This window comes from Cyprinus carpio, chromosome B7 (assembly GCF_018340385.1).
Source record: "Cyprinus carpio isolate SPL01 chromosome B7, ASM1834038v1, whole genome shotgun sequence".
NCBI classification, from domain to species: domain Eukaryota; kingdom Metazoa; phylum Chordata; class Actinopteri; order Cypriniformes; family Cyprinidae; genus Cyprinus; species Cyprinus carpio.
In genome coordinates, this window is record NC_056603.1 from 12,037,176 (window position 1) to 12,061,758 (window position 24,583).

Below are 24,583 nucleotides of genomic sequence, written 5' to 3' on the forward strand. Positions count from 1 at the left end.
TATCCTACAAAGTTTTTTTTTTTTTTAAATATCAAATCTGAGTATATATCTCATAATTCTGACATCTTCCTTGCAATTCTGAGGAAAAAGTCAGAACTGTGAAGCATAAACTGGTAATTCTAAGAAGAAAAGTCTGAATTGTGAAATATAACCTCATAATTTGGAATATTGTGTCTACCAAGGAATAATTAAAAAAAAATAAAATAATGAAAGGTAATTACAACTCACAAATTTGGACTTTTTTCTCTTCTCCAAATAGCAAGTTATAATCTCACAATGAGAGTTTTCTTCTCCAAACTGAAAGTTTATATCTCATAATTCTGAGTTTATATCAAAATAAAGTTAAACTGAGATAAAAAAGTCACAATGAACGTTTGGTGGAAGTGAGCTAAAGTTATTATATTTTGATAAACATTACAAAGACAAACACATTAGTGTGTTTTACGTAAGAAAAAAGGGTGCATTTTGTTTTCATGTTGACTCTAATATTAAATGATGTTTTAATATGGACATAGAATGTATGACAGAAAACCCGTTGATTGATTGAAATGGCATGTGCCATAAAAGTCACATTTCTCCATCCGGCTTTTAGATGTATGTTTTGTGTTCAACCAATGTGCTGCATTGTAAAATATGGCTTGTATATAATGTGTTTTTAAGTGCAATATTGTACATTGAGTGTAGAAAGTTTGGATTTTATTTTCTTACTTGGTTTAGTTTGTCTTTATAATCCATATTTAAGATTAAACCCAACACAGACCTGCGTACTTATAGCACTTGAAGTGAATTATTCATATCTCTAATATAATGGTTTCCTAATGGCCTTTATGCATGCATTTTAAGTACATGAACAAATGTTGTACATAAGCCACTCACCGAATTTATCCATGAATTTAATCCATTGCATTTTATTGCTACAGTATGTGTAGAAAGTGCCGCTACATGACTCGGTTAAGGAAGCGCCAGTTTTGGTTCTGTACATGTCAATATTGCAAACAGTCTATGTGATAAAAACAATAAATACAGTTTTACCAATCAGTTTGGAATTATTGATCTTTGTATTTTATATTGTGGTTAAAACAATCAATTATTGTGTATTGCAAAAAGTGTGTTTTATGTTGTTAACTAAACTGTTGTTCAAAAGGCCACATTTATTTGATAAAAAATACAGTAATATTGTGAAATATTATTACAATTTAAAACAACTACTTTCTATCTCAATACATTTTAAAATGTATTTTATTCCTGTGATGAAAGCTGAATTTTCAGCATCATTGTTCCAGTCTTCAGTGATCCTTCAGAAATCATTCTAATACTGATTTGCTGCTCAAGAACTATTTCTTATTATTATCAATGTTGAAAACTGTTGTGCTGCTTCATATTTTTGTGGTAACCTAGATACATTTTTTAAAGATTCTTCAAAAGAACAGCATTTATTTGAAATAGACATCCTTGATTACATTATAAATGTCTATGTTGTCACTTTTGAATAATTTAAAGTGCTCTTGCTGAATAAAACGTTTAATTTCATTAAATAAATAAATAAATACTGCAAACTTTTATAGAAGTGATTCTGATATTGAACTTGTGTAGAAGTGATTCTGATATTGAACTAATTAATTGGTATTGCCAAAAACTGATTTATGTGATATTAAAGTACTTTCACTGCATATTTTATATCCTACAAAAAACAAGCTAAAATTTTAAACTATGCATAATTAATGTTTTATGAAAGATAGTTCAACACTGACCTTTAACTGTAATTCATTACGATACAATAATTTAGAGAGAGATCATATTGTATGCTACTTTCCTTTTATAGAAACAACATGATGACTTTCTTAAGCTGTCAAGACCATTTCCTTCGGCGTCTCAATCTTGTCAGCAGACGTCATCTTGCGGAAGAAGCGGTGGCCTCGATCATCGTACTTATCGAAAACAAACCCCGGCGGAGACTCGAAACTGGCCGGACACACGCTGATCTTCTTGGGCGTGAACTCCGTGCTGTACATGGTGTCGTTCTGTAGGGGAGCGTCAGTCCACAGCGGTGTGTTTTGGGGCTTGAAGCTGAAACTAGGCTGAGCTTCATGCTGAATGAAATGAGCTCTGAAGGTTGTAAGATCTTCCATTTTCCCACTGGCTCGCTGGATTTCCTCTTGTTTTCGGATAATGCTTTGACGGGGAGCCGCCCATGGCTGGAAGTCGTCTCTCATGGTGGTGCTGCCCTGAAAGGGCTCTGAGGATTTAGTGGGAAGTGAGAAGGGTTTGACGGAAAGGAAGGGCTGGATTTGGTGCTTGATGTAGTCGGTGTGCGAAGTGGTAGTCAGGTCCATGTGCTCTGTTGGACTCGTGTACTCCACCGACTTCCGCACCTGCCGGAGGGATACGGGCCACTGCTGGTAACAGTCACGGAATTCCGTGCTGCCCTGGAATGGCTTGTTTGAGGCCACTTTGAGCAGCTCAGGCTTGCAGCTTTTGGTCAGCGGACTCGGCAGCCCTTGATAGTCTTGGCGATGGGTGGTGAGGTCCTGGAAAGGTTGGCTGGTGGGTTTGTATTCTATTGGCGGTTTAACATACCGGGCTTCTAGAGCATGCCGAACATAGGAGAGCTTGTTGCTGGTCATGTTTTCGAAAGGAGCATCGGATGGCTTGGCTATGTTAGGGGGCTTGTAGCTCTCTCGTGGCACTAGGCCTCGGTGGACGAAATCGTCCTGGAATGTCGTGGAATTCCCAAACTTTGTAACAGGGGGTTGATACGGTGTGTCAGGCTTAGTCAATTCTCGTCTGCTGATCTCCCACTGACGAAAATCCTCTTTAAAAACATTATTCAAAACTTTTACTAACAAACAAATGCATTTACTGTAATAACTTCTTTTTATGCATTTCAGCTTTTGTACCGTGTACTGAAAATATATGATATGCTATCAGTCATACTGTATGTTTGGGGTCAGTAAGATTTTTTTATGTTTTTAAAATAAGTCTTCTATGCTCACCAAGGCTGCATTTGTTTTGACCCAATTACAGTAATATTGTGAAATATTATTACAATTTAAAATAACTGTTTTCCATTTGAATAGAATTTGAAATGTAATTAATTCCTGTGGTTCAAAGCTGAATTTTCAGCATCATTACTCCAGTCCTCAGTGTCACATGATCCTTAAGAAATCATTCTAATGCTGATTTGCTTCTCAAGAAACATTTCTTCTTATTATCTGTTATTTTTGTGCAAATCGTCCTCTTTTCTTTTCTTTTTTTTCAGGATTATTTGACAAATAGAAAGCCCAAACAAACAGCAAAGTCGTTACTGTCACTTTTGATCAATTGAATGCATATTTATGTAATAAAAGTGTTAATTTCTTAAAAAATAGTAATAATAATAATAAATCTTATTCGCCCCAAACTTTTGAACACTAGTGTTTATGATGTTCCTTATAAGATGCTGAGTATAAATTCATTTAAATATAAAATTCCTTGATTTAATATAAGTAACAGCAGATACCTAGATAAGGTTGTTGCAGTTCCAGTTGTTTGGTGTGTGTATTCTTAAAACTGCATGCTCAGAAAGCATCACATGACCTAACCGAACAAGATTGTAATTACCTTTATAGGTGGGTATGGTGTCCAGTTTTGCATTCGTGGTATGTTCTCTCTCTTTCGGATGTGAAGGAACAAATGGTTGCACGTCATATGGGTTGAAGTCTTGTTTATAGGTCGTTTCTAAGTCAATCTCTCCAGGCTTGGGCCTGTACTCGGCCTGCAGCTTCTCAGGGCGACGGGTGACCACATACGGGACATAGTCTGTCCTGAGAAAATGAGAAACAAAAAAGATTAAATGATGATCCGAAGCCTATAGAAAGACATAGAGGAGCTGTTCTAACATCTAGTGTGCTGCCACTTTGCATGTAAAATACAATTATTGAATTATCGAGTAGATGTATGTATAAAACTGTGTAAATTATTTGACTATAGATTAGCCATTAATGTACCTGAAGGTGGTTGTTCCTTCCATCGTGTCTTGATGAGCTTTATACTGCAGCTGGGGCTTGACGCTCTTGGGCCGCGTGTGCCCTTTATAGGCAGGATACTTCTCAGAGTACTCTGACAACACATTAGTCTTACTGCCTTTCTTGTAAAGTGCTGTGGGCAGGTGTTTACAACGGTGGCGGCTGAAGATAACGGAGAAGCATTTAAGACAGAGGAACCATTTAAAATAAAAATATACTTTTGAGAAGACATAAACTTATCACCAAGAGAAGTTTCCTCAGCACTTTTACTGAACATGTTTGTGGAGTCCAGGGCAACAACTATACAACAAACTCTGTCACTGACTAAAGCCTTGTTTCTTCATATTATTTTCTTTGCACTACAAGAGTATTGAGGACTTGCATTTGCTTGAACTGAAAACAATGAAATTAAATTAAATTGACTACCTAACATTTTACTTACTACTTGTCTATTAATTATGCAATGATATAAAAATGGAAAATAACAAAACAAAATTACATATATTTGTTTATCAATTATTGTAAAATTATTTAAGTAATTTATTTGTTTTTAATTTCCAAACCATTATTAAAAGGTATTAAAATAAATGTAATATTAAATTATGTCCGTCAAGGTTTGTTTTTCGAATTTGTTCCATTAACATTAACATTAACGTTACTTGATATTCGTTCTACCATTAACCCATCAATTATTCAAAATTCCTTCTCGGGCTTCAAATATTACTACCAAAACAAGCAAACACTCTTAAAAAAATACTCTTACCCACAGCTGCACATCTCACAGATACAGAGACGCGTCATTATCCTCGTTTTTTTTAGGAAAATTGTGAATTTCCCTCACTTACACGGTGCCTCACTAGCGTTTGTCGTGTACTAAGCGTCCCGTTTCCCCGGCAACTACTGTTTGCAGCGTCCTGGTGACGACGCAGCGTAACGTATTACGTATGGCGCGTGCGACGGGAACAACGCACATTTGCGCTTCCTGGACTCGAGGAAACATGTGAGTATCTGTTGTCATTTTTTTATGCTGATGATGTTAAAGTTTATTCAAGGAATGTAGCGGTGAATATCAGTTTTACTTTTGATAAGCACGCGCGTTTACATATTACGATATTATCTATGTTTGCGGTGAATGTTCAGTTTGTTTATCTTACGTTAGTTGAATGGACGTTGTTTTGAAAACTTGTGCCAGATGAGCGTCTGAATGAGTGAATGGGAGGTGAATGTGAGAAATAAAGTTCCGAAATCTTCCATTTCTCAGAAAAACACACGCGGTTTTGTTTTGAAAGAACGGCATTTAAAACCTGGCCATATTTTGTGTTTAAGAAAGAATTTGGCCACACAAAAATTGCATTATAACAAAATGTCAAATCACGTGGCGTAGCGCAAGTACACACAAAACATTTCACAAAAAGGTTTGAAATGATAAAGCAGTTGGCACACTGTTAAAATATTAGTCATCTGATGCTGCCTTCAGCTCTTTTACAACATTTCTAACCATTCAGGGTTGATTTTATGTCCAGACCACCACTTTTCATCCTTTACCATAATTTTGTATGACAGTCCTCTTTATAAGTCATTACATTTTGTATTTATGATAATGTAAAGTTACTTTAAAAATAGTTGACTGAAGTGGTGAAGCAGTACGTTCCTCTAGAATTTGTCTTTTAAGGATATATATATATATATATATATATATATATATATATATATATATATATATATATATATATTAACCTTTTTACATTTATTTATTACAATAGTATATATTCTAAATAAATTCTAGGGGTAAAAAATCAGTTGTTTTTATACTTCAGTAGCTTAAGCAGCATTTGATTGCAGATGCCACTTCTTTGATATTTTGTTTTACTGTATAATGCAGTGACACTTATACATTTTTAAGTGCCCAAATGCTTTTTGGGATTGCCATATTTGTATTTGCACTAATAATGTAGTGATCTTCATCTTCTGTGCTTCAGTTTTCATGGTATAGAAAGTCAAAATGGGTCACACAAGTTTGGAGAAGATAATTGCACTGCAGAAGAAAACACCACACATCAGGAATCTGTGTATTCTTGCTCATGTAGATCATGGTGAGTTTTAAGGATGCTGATATGAGTCAGATCTTTGCTTTTATTAACTGTTAGCCATCTACCACAAGATTTTGGTTAAAACTTGAAACTTTGTGTCTGTAAATGTGTGTTTCCCATAGGGAAGACGACATTAGCAGATTGCCTGGTGGCTAGTAATGGTATTATATCAAGTCGTTTAGCTGGAAAGGTAAGTGGACCTACAGAGAATTATCAGTTATTAGCCTAATAAAAATCTGAACAATTTACTAATGCTTTTCCCAACATTTTTATGATTAACACTGAATAAAAATAAATAAATAAATATATATATATAGAGTACATGTACAGTAAATTAACGCACTTTCCAGAAGGCCAACAATTCACTAAAAATGTTTTCTTTTATTATTTTTTTTATTATTGGTCTTATGAAGCATTCTAATTAGTTGAGATAGTGAATTGGTGTGTTTTTGTTAAATGTGAGGCAAAATCATCACAATTAAAAGAACCAAAGAATTAAACTACTTCAGTCTGTGTGCACTGAATTTATTTAATACACGAGTTTCACAATTGAGTTGAGTTGAATTACTGAAATAAATGAAATTTTCCCACGACATTCTAATTTATTGAGATGCACCTGTATATATATATATATATACATATATATATATATATATATATATATATATATATATATATATATATATATACATATATACATATCCGTATATATATATATATATATACATATATATATATATATACATATATCTATATATATATATATATATATATATATATATATATATACATACATATATATTAGGGCTGTCAAATGATTAATCACGATTAATCACATCCAAAATAAAAGTTTTGTTTACATAATATATGTTTGTATACTGTGTATATTTATTATGTAAATATAAATACACACACATGCATGTATATATTTAAGAAGAATATGTTATGATTATATATTAAATATATTTATATATAATATAAAATATAAATATATAAATGTATATACATGTAAATATTTTCTAAATATATAATTTATGTGTGTGTATTTATATATACATAATAAATATACCCTGTACACATACATATATTATGTAAACAAAACTTTTATTTTGGATTAAAAAACTATAAAATATAAACATTAGATGAGCAGCTTAAATCTACAAAACTTAAACAAAAATAAGTAAATAATTGAAATAAAAGAAATAAATGTTTAAGTATGTGAAGTTAATAAAAAATAATTAAAAAAATAACAAAAGCACATAACTAAATGACTAAAACCTAAACTGAAATTAAACCTCAAAATATAAAAATAAAAGTTAATTCAAAATGGTAACAGATTCTGTAATATGAATAAAAAGTTTAAATAGAACAGCATTTATTTAAAATAGAAATCCTTTTTTAACAATTAATTTTCTGAAAGAAATTAATTATTTTATTCAACAAGGATGTGTTAAATTAATAATTAAAAAGTAATAGTAAAGACTTATGTTGTTAGAAAAGATTTCTATTTTGAATAAACACTGTTCCCAAATTTTCAATTAATTCCCAAAAATTCCTTTAAATTCCCATAAATTCCTGGTAAGTTTCCAACTTGGAAAATTCCCCAGACAAAGTTCCCATGGTAATTTTCTGGAAAATTTCCGTCCCTTTGCACCCCTAATAATAATATTTAGATAATATTATATAAATAATACACATTTTAATTCAAGCATTATAACCTTCAGCTCAGTTCAGTGAGTGAGTGAGTCATCTGAGCTGATTCAAACCAATGACTCCTGATTCTTGAAAGCCTTTTGGACTAGTTTAATAGTAAACCAGTTTGTCTCATTAAAATGTATTACATAAACTCCAAGCGATTTGTGTGAAAATTGTAGAACATGTTGCATTCTGTGTCAAACAAACATAGTCCTTACTCCAACTCTAACCATTAACAACCCATAAAATCAGAGGGAAATAATTGGTTTGATTAATTTAGAAAATAATGTTAAATTAGCCTTCATGCAAAATACAGTATCTTTTATTCGCTTTTGTTTCGGAGGTGGAATAAGACTCAGACCTGTCCTTCCTGTCATTGTGATCAGAAATGCTGTTTTCTGTCTGTTCCTGTAGCTGAGATATCTGGACAGCAGGGAGGATGAGCAGATCAGAGGAATCACTATGAAGTCCAGCGCTATTTCATTACACTATACAACAGGTAATGGGCGTTGCGGTCTGTAGCTTTACTGATTCAGCTCTATGTACTGTTGTAAGTCACAGTTAAGAACTGTATGGTTGTCATTGCAGGAGGAAACGAGTACCTCATTAATCTGATTGACTCTCCCGGTCATGTGGACTTCTCCTCGGAGGTGTCCACTGCTGTCAGACTGTGTGATGGGGCCATTGTTGTTGTTGATGCTGTGGAGGGAGTGTGTCCACAGGTATCATCCGTCCCTTGAGTGTGCAGGTTTCTCTATATTGGTTTCATTGTGCTTCAAAGTATTTATGTGTAGAAATGACACACTTTAAGAATTGCAGTTACTGTTACGCACCTTTTATTTGATCATTACATTACATTTAAATGTAAATAAAGAGGTAATCAAATGACATCTCATTAAAATTCACTACATTAGAATTTATATGTTTGAATCATGTCCTTCGTTTGCATTTCAGTGAATTGATTTGTGTTCACCAGGCTACAGGTGTTCATGAAAGCCATCTTTAATCACAATGCTATAGATTAAGTAAAAATATATTAGATATCTAGATTTTTGCTTTATTTCTTGCAGTAAACATTCTGAATTTACTTGACAGATATGCTTGTGCAGTCGATGATGGTTCTCTCCTTAAATCTCCAAAATATCTCTTTTTTTTCTACTTTAGACACAAGTTGTTCTACGACAAGCTTGGCTGGAGAATATCCGTCCTGTTCTTGTCATCAACAAAATCGACCGGCTGATCGTGGAGCTGAAACTCACGTCACAGGAGGCATACACTCACCTGCAGAAAATACTAGAGCAGGTGAGTCAGAGCTCCAAAACTCGGCTGAAGCTATTACAAATGAACTATTAACTATTACAAATAGGTATGAGTCATGTCATGTGTTGTATTTTTAAAATTATTTTTTGTAGGTCAACTTACTTATAGTGAATAAAATGTTTACTTTAGAAAATATTTATATATATATTTAATATTTTAATATCATTTATATATCATCAGTTTTGTGGTCAGTAAGATTTTTTTGTTAAATAAATAGATTTTTGTATTTAGCAAAGGCACATTAAATTGATCAAAAGTGACAGTAAAAAGATGTATAAATTGTTACAAAACATTTGTTTTCAACACATTTATAATAAGTAGAATTTTCTATTCCTTGAGCAGGAAATCGGCATATTAGAATGATTTCTAAAGGATGAACATTCTTCTGTACTATTATTGGAATAAATAAGATTTTAAAATATGATGTTTAATAATAACAGTTAAAAAATATAATAATAACATTTAACACCAATTAATAAATATAATCATTTTAAATGGTAATAACATTTCACAACAATATTTTTACTGTATTTGTGACCAAATAAATGCAGCCTTTGTGGAGATGAGGGACTTCTTTCAAAAATGTGACCAAATAAATGCAGCCTTTTTTTTTTTTTTTTTTTATACTGAGGATGATTTTTTGACTTAGGAAAGTTGCTCTTTTTTTCATAGTCCAAAGATCAAGGAAATGTAATCATTTTTGTAATATGACCAGTTGACGTGTCTCTGTACCATGTGAAAAAAAAATCAAAAATGAAATTCTCAAATGTTTGTTTCCACTTGTCCTGTAGGTTAATGCAGTTACTGGCTCGTTATTCACCTCTAAAGTCCTGGAGGAGCGAGCGGAGAAGGACGCAGAAGCTCAGAGCAGCTGCACAGAGAACGGCAGCGGAGATCAGGTGTACGACTGGAGCGCAGGTTTAGAAGAAACCGATGACTCTGACCTCTATTTCAGTCCTGACCGTGGAAATGTGGTGTTTGCCAGCGCTATAGACGGCTGGGGCTTCAGGTACATCTTACGCTTTCTCAAACTGAGGGCGCTTTCACATTTCTTGCAGTTAATTTGTCAGAATATTTTATCAAAAGCTTACATGGTTGGTTTTTACTCTTTACATCTTGCCAGTGGTTGTAGTACTTGCGATGGCTCACAAGATGGCAATACTATACTAGATTTAATCATCAGGACTCCCCACCCTTATACTGTAGTGCACATTTTTGTGGTTTTAGATACTTGAAATAAGGGCTAAAGTAAAGTACTAATACGATTGGTGTAGGTGGATATTTCTAAAAGCTGACCAAACCAAACAAAGCACTCCTCTGGTGAGCATGAGGATGTTTTTTTTTTTAACACCAAAGCTCATTACTTTCAGCACGTTTAATATTATAAAAGCACTCCAGACTCAAGGACCTTTTTGCAGTTTGAGAATAAAAGAATAGGTCAGCCAAAAAGTTGGACATCATTTACTCACTCTCATGTTATTCTAAATCCTTTATCATGTTGTTACTTGAGTGAAACACAAAATATGATGTTAGACAAAATGTATGAGCTGCTCTTTTCCATTCAAAAAGTGTAATGTGACATAGCGTACAAGTACTAAAGTGCTCTGTCCATCTTTTCTTTTTCCTTTAAGATTACTTATCTCATAGAGGGTATATTAGCATATGGCCTAGAAAGACTTGTTTCAGTCCATTACTGTAAGGAGGGCTTGTTTTATTATTTCTAGACGTCATTAAGTTGTGCTGAACCGATGCAAATGTGATGCATCAATCTCTCAAGCAGAAACACAAGAGTCTAAGGGTGCTTTTTATGTAGACCAGAAAAAAGTGGCCTAGTTAGAAGTCAAACATGGACATCTAAACCAATTTAAAAAAGTTTTTGAAGCTTCAGATTTGTAACACTTTACAATATGGTTGTTTGTTAACATTATTTATCATGAACCTACAATTATTTCATTTTAATTTCAATATTTACTAATGCATTATTTAAATCACAAGTTGTATCGATTAATAGTATTTAATGGATCTAAGCTAACATGATCTAACATTGAAGATTTGTATTGGTATTAACTAATGCTAACAAAGATGAATAAATACTGTAATGACTACATTGTTAATTAATGTTTGCATCTTGGATGGATGATTTAAGATATATTGCATGCACTGTAGACTAATATAAATTGCATTCATAATTTGTTTCCTTTACATTTATTCATGTAAAATCAACATGCATTTTAATTATACTTCTGTGTATATTTGTATATTTTAGATGCATAGAAGGAACTGGGTTTTTGAGTTATTAATGAAATCCTAAAAATGTATTGTAATGTAATTTTAACATAAAATATTTCAAAATAAAACACTTTCTAAAAAATTATTTTATTTTTATTTTATTATTTAATTATTTTTTTAATCAACATCAGAAAACCGTGAACATACAAAAAATAAAGTTTGCATAATTTTCAGTAATTAAAAGATAAACGAAATTAATGTTTTATGCCTTGATTTGATAACCAGAAAAAATTAAATGCACAACACAGAATTTCTGAGGAAAAAAAAAATCATAATGCTACTATAAGTTTTTTTTATGCATTCAAATAATTAGACATGCTAAAACAAAGAATTTGGTAACAATAAAAAAATATGGTGAGAAAAAATAAACTTTATAGGGCCCTAAACATGTAATTTTTGTTAAACTTTTAATACATTGATGTGAAAATGTATAAGTTTCATTATCTTAATTAATTAGACGTGCTTTGTGATTAATAAAATTGAATTTAGCTATTAAAAAGGGCCCTAGTTTGGCTGAGAGAAGTAGTTAGGGAATCCCTGGTGTATCTATTATATATATATATATAATGTTTTTGAAGCAGAAGGCTAATGATATCTTACTGAATATAAGTCAGTAAAAACAGTGATGCTTAATATTGCAGCTGTGAATATTCTGTTAAATTTAGTTTCTTGTTAATTATGCAGTGATCTTACAGCTGTCATAGATTAGAGACGGTGTTTCCTCTTTGAACTGCATTCTTACAAATTAATGGGATGTAATAAAATAAATAACAAATGACAAGTGCAAATAATGATGCCGAGTTGTCTTTTCTCGAATTCTCTGATAGCATTCATCAGTTTGCAGAGATGTACAGTCAGAAAATGGGCATCCGCTCTTCGGTTCTGCTCAAGACCCTGTGGGGCGATTTCTACCTCAATGCCAAAGCCAAAAAAATCATGAAGGGAGCTCAGGTACTATCTTACACTTACCTTACAATTACACTTTTTTAACATGGTTTATGTACTTGTACCATGGTAATATCACTGTATACTTTATAATACTATATAAACACATTCGCAAAATAGTAAAGTTCCATGGTATTACTATCTGATGGCATCATTATGCCATGGTTTCACCACAGTATGGTTTTCAATAGGGCATGTTGTTTTTCACCCTAAAAAATATCTTTTTTTGTACATTATTTTAAGAAAACAGTGTTTATGCAAGTCTAAAGTCTTAAGTTGCCCTTCCTCGAATTAAAGCCTTAAAAGGTGGAGCAGAAAGTCTTAAATTCATAAAATTATGGCATTCAATGTTGCATGCACTGCAAAGAATAAATATCATTAGAATGTATATCATTAGTATTTTTGTCTCATTTTCCAGTTCAAATATCTAAACATCCTTAAATCAAGAAACATTTACTTGAGACTCCGAATGAAAATAGTTTTTGTTTTCTGCAGAATTGAACAAAATTAATTTGTGTGTTTGTGAACAAATGAGTTTTTGCTTAAAACGAGAACAAATACCTTTCAACGTGGTGTAAAAAATATGTTTTTCCTTTTAAGTTGATTTTTCTGACCCTGTCAACAGATTTATTTTTATCATTAACTCGCTTCATTTTGATCAGATTCACAGAAAACATTTGCAATGGAAAACAAGACAAAAATACTAAGAAAAAACATCATGTTTTTACAGTGTGATCTGAAGGTACAGTAGTAGTAATTTCCATATTCTAATTGAGCTGTTTTTTAAAAAGCAAAGGAGATCTGTTTGAAGTTGTGTAACTGTTGCTTTTACTCATTGTCTGCTAATCTAGACGTTTACATTTATAGAATATATTGACATATTGTGTTCCCTTTAATGTATTAACTTACATTTTCTTTCATTTATCTCAAAATGGTCTTTAATTTAGCTTCATAATACCTGCAGAATCCTTTCGCAAAGGTCTGTGTTGTGGAGCATTAAATGCAGAAAGAGGTGCAACTTTCAATAGAGTATGTCACATTACATACTCTGTTTGACTATCTTTGGAAATGTTGAAGCAGCCACATCTATCTGCTGTTCCCCTTTGAGAGACTGACAGGAAGTGGGCTGACAGAGCTACAGGAGTGATGTGACAGCAGAGACCCTCCATTAGAGGCTCTGGGTTTGTAGTGCCATTTAGGGCATTCAGATATGCTGCAGTTATGTTAATGGACGTCAGTTCCCTCACTGAAACCTCACCTTAATAACACACGCACACATTAGTCTGGAACATCCTCTTCCCTCCCATGAACAGATGATCCGAACAAACATAGACCTGGATATGGTGTCATAAGGGTCAAAAATGTGACTCCCATATTATATGTTTGGATCTATTATTATAGCACATGAAAATTAAACAGACAGTGATTTGACTACACTTCTATGATGGACCATTTTATATTTTTTTTTATGAATTAAAATGCATTAATAAAATACTGAAAAAAGCACACTGCTGTTCAAAAGTTTGAGGTTTAAAAAGATTTTTTTAATGCTTTTGAAAATTACAAATTAGCATTTAAAGCTGCATTTATTTGATAAAAAATATAGTATAAAAAATTGTAAAAAATATATTATTGTGAAATATTATTACAATTTAAAAAAACTTTTTTTTAACTTTTTTTTTTTTTTTTAAGAGATTAAAAGTTTTACAAATTTGAAAATTGGTCATTGACCTTGATAGAAAGTTCTTTTTTTTTTTTTTTTTGCAAATTGTGATTTGGCCCTTTTTTGCATCTGTTCATCATTGATAACCACATTTGTACTGTAAAGACTGTTGATTCTCAAGCAAAGCAGCTCTGACACAGCATTAGAGCCAAAGCATAAAACCCAAACTTGCCCGAAACCTAAAGTTCATGACACTATGTTTGGGGTAAAATAAGGAGGCTGTTTGACATATAAATCTTGGTTTGACTGATTGATCCTCTTTCCAGTACATTTGTGAGCAGTGATCACATTTAAAGCATGTGTGTTTAAAACTCAATGTGAAAAGATTTAGCAAAAATTTATATTCTGAAGTTCATTTGTCATTGTCCATAAACAATATGAGGATATTTTGTGCGTTGGTTAATAAGAACCCTCATGTCGGAAATGTTTACAGTCATACAGGACGAAGATCTGAATAATGAATCATTTGAAGATCTATGACTCAGTCTGCAGTTACCAGATGATTTGGCTCGCCAGCCAAATGACAAAAAAAAGAGAGTCTTCATCCTAAACTGATCAATCAGTGCCACAATCACTGCCATTATCTACTCTGGCAGACAGAGTTGGTTATGCAGGGCGACGTGACCTCCAGACGGCAATATTGATTTGCAGGATGAGCCTAACTTAAGCCTTTAAACTCATTTGAGCTCATATGTTAGTGAAGAGTTTGACCCTGTTCAGTCAAATCAGAGGCTTTTTATTATGACTCCAAATCTTAAAAGCAACTAATGAGTCCTTATAATCCCTGGGTCTTTTCCATGCTGGCTTAATTTGTGTATTTGTGTATGATGCATTCTCTTTTCCTTATACATCATGCTCGTTTACTCTCTGTCTTTCTTTGTCTTCACAGTCCAAAGGAAAGAAACCTCTGTTTGTGCAGCTTGTCCTGGATAATATCTGGAGTATGTATGATGCTGTGGTCACTAGAAGGTAACTTCCTATATGTTTGTCATTACAAATGAGAAATTGACATCAACACATGATTTGCCTTTTCACTTTGAAATGGAATGTGCTGCAAAATGATACTGATATTTATTTATAAGTGATATTTATTTATTTATTTTTGGAATGGAATTCAGTGCTATTTTTTGCTAAATCTATTATTATTTTTTTTATTAAAAATAGTTTTCATTTATAAAATAAAAATAAAAGCTGGAATAAAAAAGGTTAAATTAACTTGAAAAGCTTAAACAAAAAAAAAAAACGAACTTAAAATAAGTTGAAGTACTAAAGCTAAATTGAAATGTAACAATTACCAAAAATACTTCAACTACAATTATTTTCTTGGCAAGTAACAGAAATAAGTGTAAGTTTATGTGCAAGATTACTAACAAAATAAAAAAAAAGAATTATAACAGAAATACGAATAAATTAAAGCAGAATAGAAATATAAAACTGAAATATAAATAAGAAGCACACAACAAAATTACTAGGGTTAGTCATGAAATAAAAAATTTCCACTGATTACTTCTGAATGCATAATTTCGGTCTAACTGTGCAGAATTCATCAACACTTTATTTTTAATTCAAAATGAAAAAGTCACTTTAAATGTGTATTTCCAGTTTCTTTTACATTTCGTTTACACCAGGGACAAAGAAAAGGTGGAGAAGATGGTGACCTCTTTGGGGTTAAAGGTCATGTCTCGTGACCTGAGACACTCAGACCCCAAAGTGCTCCTCAGTGCCATCTGCAGCCAGTGGCTCCCTGTGTCTCAAGCTGTGCTCTGTATCCTTTACTACACAAACACTTTTGTTTAAATGTTTGTTTTAAGTGAGTTTTTTTTTATATTTTGTATGTTTTTTATTTATAATTTTGTATTTTTTTATGGAATAAATAGAATTTTCAGCATCATTACTCCAGTCTTCAGTGTCACATGATCCTTCAGAAATCATTCTAATATGCTGATTTGATGCTCAAGAAACAGTTTTTTGTTATCATCAATGTTGAAAACAGTTAAGCTTCTTAATAATTTTGTGGAAACTGTGTTGATCTAAATATAAAATCCAATCTAAAACTCTTTACTGTCACTTTTGATTAATTTAACGCATCCTTGCTGAGTAAAAGTATTAATTTCTTAGGTAGTTATTAGTCTTGTTAATAATTTTTAGCCTATTTTGGTGTTTCTTAAATTTTAACTTTTTAAGAAATGTAATATTAGTATTTACAGCATTGTTTCGACATCATTGACGTGTAACCACTGCATTCTGATTGGTCTCTTGCATTCATTTACATAATAAACTCTTAATCGGTACATACTTTCTTGCATCTATAACTCTCTCTGATAAACCAGTGAACACTCTTAAAAATAAAGGTGCTTCAAAAGGTTCTTCTCAGCGATGCCACAGAAAAACCATTTTTAGTTCCACAAAGAGTCATTCAGTCAAAGGTTATTTACAGAAATGTCTCTTTCTCACCTTTTTATAATATAAAGAACCTTCTTTCACCACAAAGAATCTTTTGTGAAACAGAAAGGCTTTTCAGATGTTAAAGGCTCTTTATGGAACCATTTAGACAAAAAGGTTATTCTATGGCATCGTGAAGCACCTTTATTTTTAAGAGTGAAGAAAGGATACAAATACAGTAGATGAGAGAGATTTTAGATTAGAGATATCAGCGCTATATTAATAATGTAAACTTTATCAGCAGGTTTCATAGACGTGCAAGTTCTGGCATCGTTTCTCTCAGGTGGTGTAGTTGGTTATAGACGTTATTTGTAATTTGAGTCCCATAATTATTATAAGTAGCCGTTCTTTGTAGTGGGATCAATGTAAAACAAAGCGGAAGGGAATACATTTGGCATATAAAAAATGGTTTAACCTCTTGGTCCTGTGTCTTGGACTATCCAAAAGTATGAATTTTGAGCACAGAGTCCTCTGCTAATTATACACAACCTCCAGTGACGTTAGCCACATCAGCGCTAGGCATTTGACTGGCGTTGTCCACCTCCTCAGCCGTCCTGCCGTGATCTCACCAGCTGTATGGGGAGGAAATGCACAACTGACCGTTATTAGACGGCTCCTTCTGCGCCAGTATGATTGACACAGACACGCCTCGCAGTTACTGTGGTGACAGGTGCTCAGAGAGACACGGCACCGCTATTAACGCTTTTGGTAAAATGTCAGTTATTCCCCTAAACATGTAATCGAGTGATTTTCAAAATACATTGCAAATGTTCAATTTTGGCCCACTTGGCAGGTGTTCTATGTTTGCGTGTTGTTTTTTTGGTGAATGGAAGTAGTTGGGACTCTCACAGTTGGGTGAACCATTATTTTTAAGGCATTACAGGCACAAATCTTTGCTTTTTAGTAGTGAGTACTACTTGATATGTACAATAAACTGTTATTTAATGTCAAATAAACTTGGTAGCTAGTTTAACATGTCAGATGTATGTATTTTAGCCTAGAAATGGTGATTTTTTTTGATCTTCTTGACTATCCAGTAATTTAAATCATAACAGTGTCACAATTCTGACATAATTTAGTCTGTCAAACATTTAACCGTGTTACCAAGGTTATTCTAAGGAAAAAAAATATGAATCTAATACTTATCTTAATTTTATTTCAAAATGTATTAATTTTAAGCATTGTACTGTTCAAAAGTTTGGGATCAGTATGATTTTTATATTATTTTATTGTAATTAATTTTTTTAAACATTAATACTTTTATTAATCAAGACAGTAAAGAGAAATTAAGAATATTTATAATGTTACCAAAGTTTTATTTCAAATAAATGCTTTTGAACTTTCTATTCATCAAAGAATCTTGAAAAAAAGAAAGAAAACGGTTCGCATAAAAAGCTAAGCAGCACAACCGTTTTAAAATAAAATGTTTCTCAAGTCATCATATTAGAATGATTTCTGAAGGATCATGCGACACTGAAGACTGAAATAATATATTATTATTAATAAATTATAATATTTCACAGTATTAATGTTTATATAGTCATTTTATATAGTCATCCTTGGTGAACATAAAATAATTGTTTTCAAAAACATTTAAAAAAAAATCTTACGGATTGACTTTATTTTAAAAATAAAAAACATAAAAAATAATAACAAACACACAAAGTTTATATTTTTATTTTTTATTATTTGCACATATCTGTGTGCAGCTGTGGCCTAATGGTTAGAGATTTGGACTTGAAACCAGAAGGTCGCAGGTTCGAGTCTCGGTGCTGGCAGGAGTTGTAGGTGGGAGGGAGTGAATGAACAGCGCTCTCTTCCACCCTCAATACCCATGGCTGAAGTGTCCTTGAGCAAGGCACTGAACCCCCAGTTGCTCCCCGGGCGCTGGATATAGCTGCCCACTGCTCCGGGTGTGTGTTCACGGTGTGTTCACTTCTCACTGCTGTGTGTGTGCACTTGGATGGGTTAAATGCAGAGCACCAATTTCGAGTGGGTTACCATACTTGACAAATGTCACGACTTTCACTTTCATATCTCAAAATTTGCTTAACTCAAATAAATATATTTAATATGAAAGCATAAACTATTTTAATATTCATCCTGAGGTTGACAAGTAATGTTTTTTGAAGTTAAGCACTTTTCTTGGCAACCATTTTTTTTTAAAATATATATTTCAGGACCTATTTTGTACCCTATTTGTGGAAAGTGCCAGTGGAGTGTGTTTTCTTTAACTGTTACTCAGCAATGGTGTGTGAAAAGCTGCCCAGCCCAGCTGAGATCTCGGCAGAGAGAGTGGAAAAGCTGATGAGCGTGGGAGCACGCAGGTTCGACTCTCTGCCCGAGCAAACACAGGAGCTAAAAAAGGGTGAGTGCATGTTAAAAGCTACAGCAGAGAACCTGTAAGCAGAGGATGTGATTCACACAGCGTTTCCTGCCGCCAGACTCCATCTGTGAATACAATGTTTTGGAAACTTGCACACGTTTTGCAGGCATGTGCTCTTTTCTCAGATTTTTTCTAGCACTTTCTGCCCACTGGAAGCTTTCTAGGTCTGCAGCACCTGTCCACTCACTGCTTTATGAACTGTGTTTGGATTCAATAGCTCCACATTTGGTATGTGGCTTTTTTAAAGCTGAAAACAGAAATAAAAATAAATATATAAATTTGCTGTTCTGAAGAACCCTTAATAAAACCAATAACTTTTTTTTTTTGATCTACAGAGGACCATATAGCTGCTCAGTTGGCTTCTTGATACACAGGTTCTTTGTGTAATCTAAAGTGCAGTGAAGAACCTGTAGTTGATTAAAAAATGTTTGCAGCCATCTGTGGCAAAAGTTGCCAGGGGACATTTGTTTTTCCAGCTTTCACACAGTTCCGACAAGAGTTTGTGTAATAGAAGGATGCTTTTAATTTTAAGTGGCATCAGGCCAAGGTTTCTTTGAGCTCGTGCATTAAAAAGGTTCTGGCTTAGGGTTTGCAATATCACGCTTTAAATTCGTTTCTGATGGCGCTTAGGTGTGAAATTTGCTTGATTTCGTATTCATATGAAAAGACCACACCGTATCCCATCCGTATTGTGTTCAAAGTCCGAATTGTACAATTACACTGGTGTTGCTGGCATTAAAGAAGACTTCTTTAATCTGTTTGCTCTGTGTGTTTGTCCCCTGTAGCATTTCTAGATTGTTCGGCTGATGAGACGGCACCGGTAATCGTCTTTGTGTCAAAGATGTTTGCTGTGGACTCCAAAGCTCTGCCACAGAACAAACAGAGGTATTGAACTTGCAGATGTGTGTCTTCATGTGTTATTTCAAGCAAATGTCTGTTTCCTATGTTGCATGCTGTTTATTTTCAGAGAAAATTAGTTATAGAGTAAAAGAAACATGGGTTGATTTGATAAAGGGTTATTATAGTTAACTATTTCTATTCCATCTACTTGTTTCTTTTTATTTATTATAAAAAATAACCCACTAACATTTGCGTTCTCTATACTTTTTCTGTACTATTTACTTGTTTTCTTTTTAAAACCTAATTTGTACTGCGTTGGACTAACCGGGACTTGTCACAGCACTTACATATCATTGCTCTGTTGTTGGTTTGATTGCTTGTGTTGTCCTCATTTGTAAGTCGCTTTGGATAAAAGCATCTGCTAAATGATTAAATGTAAATTATAGTTAACTAAAACTGAAGCTATAAAACTAAAACAAAACTCTAAAAAAAAATAAAAAAAAAAAATAAAAAAAACCTTTTTGTTACTTGAAATTTAATAAATGTTAACTGAAATAAAATGTTTAAAAAAAGCTTTATTTCAGTTAGTTGTCAAGGCAAAATGTGAAATACATAAAAAAAAACAATTGATATAAGTGTATATATATATATATATATATATATATATATATATATATATATATATAAATTACTAAAATGTAAAAAAAAAAAAATTACTAAAACTAAATTTAAAATGAAAACTAAATTAATTCAAAATATTAATAAAAATAATAACTATCTCAGTGATACTTAACACTCTTTGTTATTATTATTATTATTTTATTTTTTATGCAATATATACAATTCTCCAATAGTCTCAAACTGGGGTTTATAAGGCAACAGCAGAGGGTTCGTTAAATAATAAAAACTTGATAAATTTGAGGGCTTGAGACTGTCCCATAGGTTTTCATCAGGTTGTCCAGGTTTTCATCCAAAATATCTTAAATTGTGTTCCGAGGATAAACTGAGCTTTTATGGGTTTGGAACGACATGGGGGTAAGTGATTTATGACAAAATTTTCATTTTGGGATGGAGTATCCCTTTAAGCATTTTATCCTGGATATGTGTGGCAAATGCTCTTGGAGGTTGTTTTGTCGTACAGCATCACATACGAAATGAGCCTTTCTGTCTCTTGTCACATAAATATGAAGACACATTATGATTTTGTTTTTCATTTTTTTGTGGCTTAATGTGAGGAACATTCCACATATGTGTCTCCACATGGTGTTCTGGAGAAAACAGCCTTTAGGCATGATAGATAAACCTCTGATGGTAAATCTTCCACTGAGGAAAGAATCCAGACAGATGTTTTCTTTTGTAGATGGTTTATAGGACTTTTGATTTGAGTCGCTCACGTAATTTACATCAGTGAAGATTAGACTGTCATTCGGACTCAAACCATGTGCAACAATGTTGCAATTCCTAAAATGTTTTATTTACTTCCATTTGCCCTTGGTGGGTGTTCATTTTGGATCCATGGCTGAACCGCCCTGCAAAGGCAAAGTCCTGTAACTTCACACATTGATAAAATCAAATGTCTTAGACTGTGATCTGTCCTGTGATGGAAAGATTTGTATTAACAGAGTGTGAAATTAATATAAAGTAAATCAAAAATCAGTCATAAAACCTTCAAGCCATTTTCTCGGCTTCAGTGTTGGTGTATCGAGTTTTGCAGAGTAGTAGGACGTTTAAAGAAAAACTTTCAGTTTTGAAAAAATGATCTAATTGATCCTGATTGATTTACTTCAGCTATTCAGTAGCAAAAGGTTATTCCAGTGCTATGTATACTACCAGTCAAAAGTTCTGAGTAAGTAAAGATCCTTAAAAGTAAAACATACTCGAGTAATGTTTTTTAAAATGTACATTGCTCTTCAAATGTTTTGGGTTGATAAGATTTTTAAAAAATGTTTATGCTCACCAAGGGTGCATTTATTTGATAAAAATACAGTAAAAACACAAATATTGTGAAATATTATTATAGTTTAATATAACAGTTTTTTCTTTTTTAATAAATTTTAAAATGTATTTTATTTCTGTGATCAAAGCTGAATTTCCAGTATCATTACTCTATTCTTCAGTGTCACATGTTTTTTGTTTTTTTTGTTTTTTTGAGCCATTGGGAGCAGAAGAGACTTCTTTTAAAGACATTAAAAAAAATCATAATTATTTCCAAACTTTTGACCGGTATTATAAGTAGAGTTCTGACATTCAATGGGTATGAAAATACTAGTATTTTTTCTAGTTACAGTTTATTCTGTGGGATCTTATTCATTTCCCATTAGAATTCTTTTAGGTTTGGTTCCAAATGATAAGAGAAATTCCAGAAGGAATCCTGTGTACATTCCTTCAGGCTTTTGTGTGGATGAGAGCTCTAGGATCCTGAATAATAGATCTGTGTGTGTGTGTGTATGTTTGAGTAAGTTTGCTATAGCCCTTGGGTTCTACAAACTTAATGGTCCTTGGCCAAACAGTGATGTAGCAGTTGATCGATACGGCACCGAGCGTGCTCTGTGTGTGTGTGTGTGTGTGTGAGTGCAAGTTTGTGCTGCTGTTTTTCCTCTGCTGCTGGACTATGATAAATAATATCCTACGGTAAAGTCGCTGGCTTAGATCCTGTCCATGTTGATGTCCTTTGTGTCTGGACTCAACTGAAATAAATGTTTTTCAGCTTTTCACCTTAAGTAAGGTGACGTTGTGTCAACGCTGAGGAACAATGCCTTTGCAGATCTGAGAGCAGACGCTAGATGGCACTCTTAGCCGCATCAGACTCCTCACATGACCCCAGATCTGAGGACATGAGCTGCTCAGACTCTTTGGTCTGGAGTCAGTGTGTCAGTCAGCTCTCAGACGGGAACAAAAGCACACGGCCGCTTTAGGACTGACCTCGGATCAGACGTTTTCCATTATTCATCAGATCGGGTGGAACTGTAAAATTAAATTAGATGGTGGTGCAGATAATTCAGTCAAGTGGATCTTTGTTTCCATCGGTGTCTTTTTAAACATTCCACCCACTCACAAAATCTTACACTTACATACGTGACTCGTCTGTCCGGTATCTTCAGCACTTTTGTTCTCACATTTTGTCTTTCTTCTCACCTTCTCCAGTAGGTGACAGCCTGGAGTAGAGGTGGGCGGTATGACTAAAACCAAAGTATGATTAATGATAAATATATCATTATATTTTAGTTAAGAATGCAACGAAAAAATAGTTTATATTTGGAAAAAAAAAGTAGCAATGAGAATTTTTGGATGATATAATTATTCTTTTTATATATATATATATATATATATATATATATATATATATATATATATATATATATATATATATATATATATATATATATATATATATATATAAAGTTTTGGTAATTTTGGATTTTATGTAATTATGAATTTTTATCTCACATCTTTGAAATTTTTTATCTCATAATTCAGATTTTTAGAATTATGACATAATGAATTGTTGTAAAATGCTGTAAAAGTAAAATGTTTACTTTTTGTAAATTATAATTTTATAATATGTTATGTTACTTTAAAATATAAATGTGTATCCGAGTAATAAACCATACTATACAGTATTAAAAATTTATAGTATTAAAAATGTATATTGTATTGTGTTTGTGTGTTCATGGGATATTACGTTTTTAATATATTAGTTTAATATAAATATAACAACAGGTTTAAAAAGTATATATATTTTTCATGGTCTTGGCACATCTAACAACAAATCATTCATACCCACTATATATAGATATGTCCACTGGTTGACACATGTCTACCATCACATGATATATACCATCCTGCCGCCCGGCCTGGAACGATTTTAGGGCCTTTGTTCTCACCCTTTGACCTCACCCTCACTCTTTCATGTCGAGCGGATAGTCATCACACTGGACAGTCAACGCTATGGCACGCTGATGTCAAAGCGAATTATCTGAACTTTAATGGGTGGAGAGACAGTTGCACTTTTAATCATTAGAAGCAGATGGCTGTTGTTTTGATAGAGGGGCCGTGGATCGTGTGTAGATGCTTGCAGGCTGCATGTAGTGTTTCTTCGGCTGCAAGAGCTCCTGTGTAGCATTAGACTGCAGATAATAAAACCCATGTTTGCGTAGAGCTGGAAGAGTGATTAGAGATGTGCATGTGACTGTCAGAACTCACACGCAAGAAACACTGTTCTAGAGCCAGTTGCTGTCTTGGTAGTATTGAGATGGGAAACTGTAAGCAGGTTAAACATTATAAGTCAAGATGAAGTGCTGTTTTCAGTTTGCTATTGCAGTGTGATGTATTACATAGCGTAATAGAATATTCAATGGAAAACTTTTAGCTTTTAGGAAATGATTGGATCGTGAAAAATTGGCTTGGCTGAAAAGACAGGTGGTTGGAGATATACTGTATGTATGTGTGTGTGTGTGTGTGTGTGTGTGTGTATACATATTAGTGCTGACAAATGATTAATTGCGAGCCAAAATAAAGTTTTTGTTCACATAATATACTGTATGTATGTGTACTATGTATATCTATTATGTATATATAAATGTATATACTTTTAATCTCATAAGTATTAGTATGATCATGTAGTATAGGTTTGGTGAATTTGGATTTTATGTGATAAATATTAATTTTTGTCTCACATCTTTGACTTTTTTGTCTCATAATTGTGAATGTTTTTTTCAATTTCAAATTTTTGTGTCATAATTATAACTATGAATTATGTTGTAAAATGCTGTAAAAGTTAAATGTTTACTTTTTGTATGATAATTGTGACTTTTTGTCAGTTTTTTTTTAATGAATTTTTATCGCATAA

At 32.8% G+C, this 24,583-nt stretch overlaps 2 protein-coding genes across 5 annotated transcripts in view; one reads left to right on the plus strand and one right to left on the minus strand.

Annotated features, from left to right (window-relative positions):
* Positions 1 to 24,583, plus strand: part of LOC109105314 (elongation factor-like GTPase 1) — a 118,368-nt gene that overhangs the window by 575 nt on the left and 93,210 nt on the right. The window contains exons 1-12 of one of the 4 annotated variants that reach the window (XM_042727274.1): positions 4,943 to 5,004; positions 5,998 to 6,097; positions 6,217 to 6,284; positions 8,204 to 8,288; positions 8,378 to 8,511; positions 8,954 to 9,091; positions 9,901 to 10,118; positions 12,226 to 12,349; positions 14,956 to 15,035; positions 15,695 to 15,831; positions 18,754 to 18,876; positions 19,680 to 19,779. In XM_042727274.1, the coding sequence (XP_042583208.1) occupies positions 6,007 to 6,097; positions 6,217 to 6,284; positions 8,204 to 8,288; positions 8,378 to 8,511; positions 8,954 to 9,091; positions 9,901 to 10,118; positions 12,226 to 12,349; positions 14,956 to 15,035; positions 15,695 to 15,831; positions 18,754 to 18,876; positions 19,680 to 19,779 (1,298 nt within the window). In that variant the 5' untranslated portion in view covers positions 4,943 to 5,004; positions 5,998 to 6,006. The other 3 variants (XM_042727277.1, XM_042727275.1, XM_042727276.1) reach the window with 3 other exon arrangements.
* Positions 1,799 to 4,898, minus strand: LOC109098123 (stabilizer of axonemal microtubules 2-like). The gene is made up of 4 exons (XM_019111735.2): positions 4,768 to 4,898; positions 3,987 to 4,166; positions 3,601 to 3,803; positions 1,799 to 2,812 (listed from the first exon to the last, which is right to left on the minus strand). Exons 1-4 carry the CDS (start codon positions 4,803 to 4,805, stop codon positions 1,842 to 1,844), a joined length of 1,392 nt encoding a protein of 463 aa, XP_018967280.1. The 5' UTR covers positions 4,806 to 4,898; the 3' UTR covers positions 1,799 to 1,841.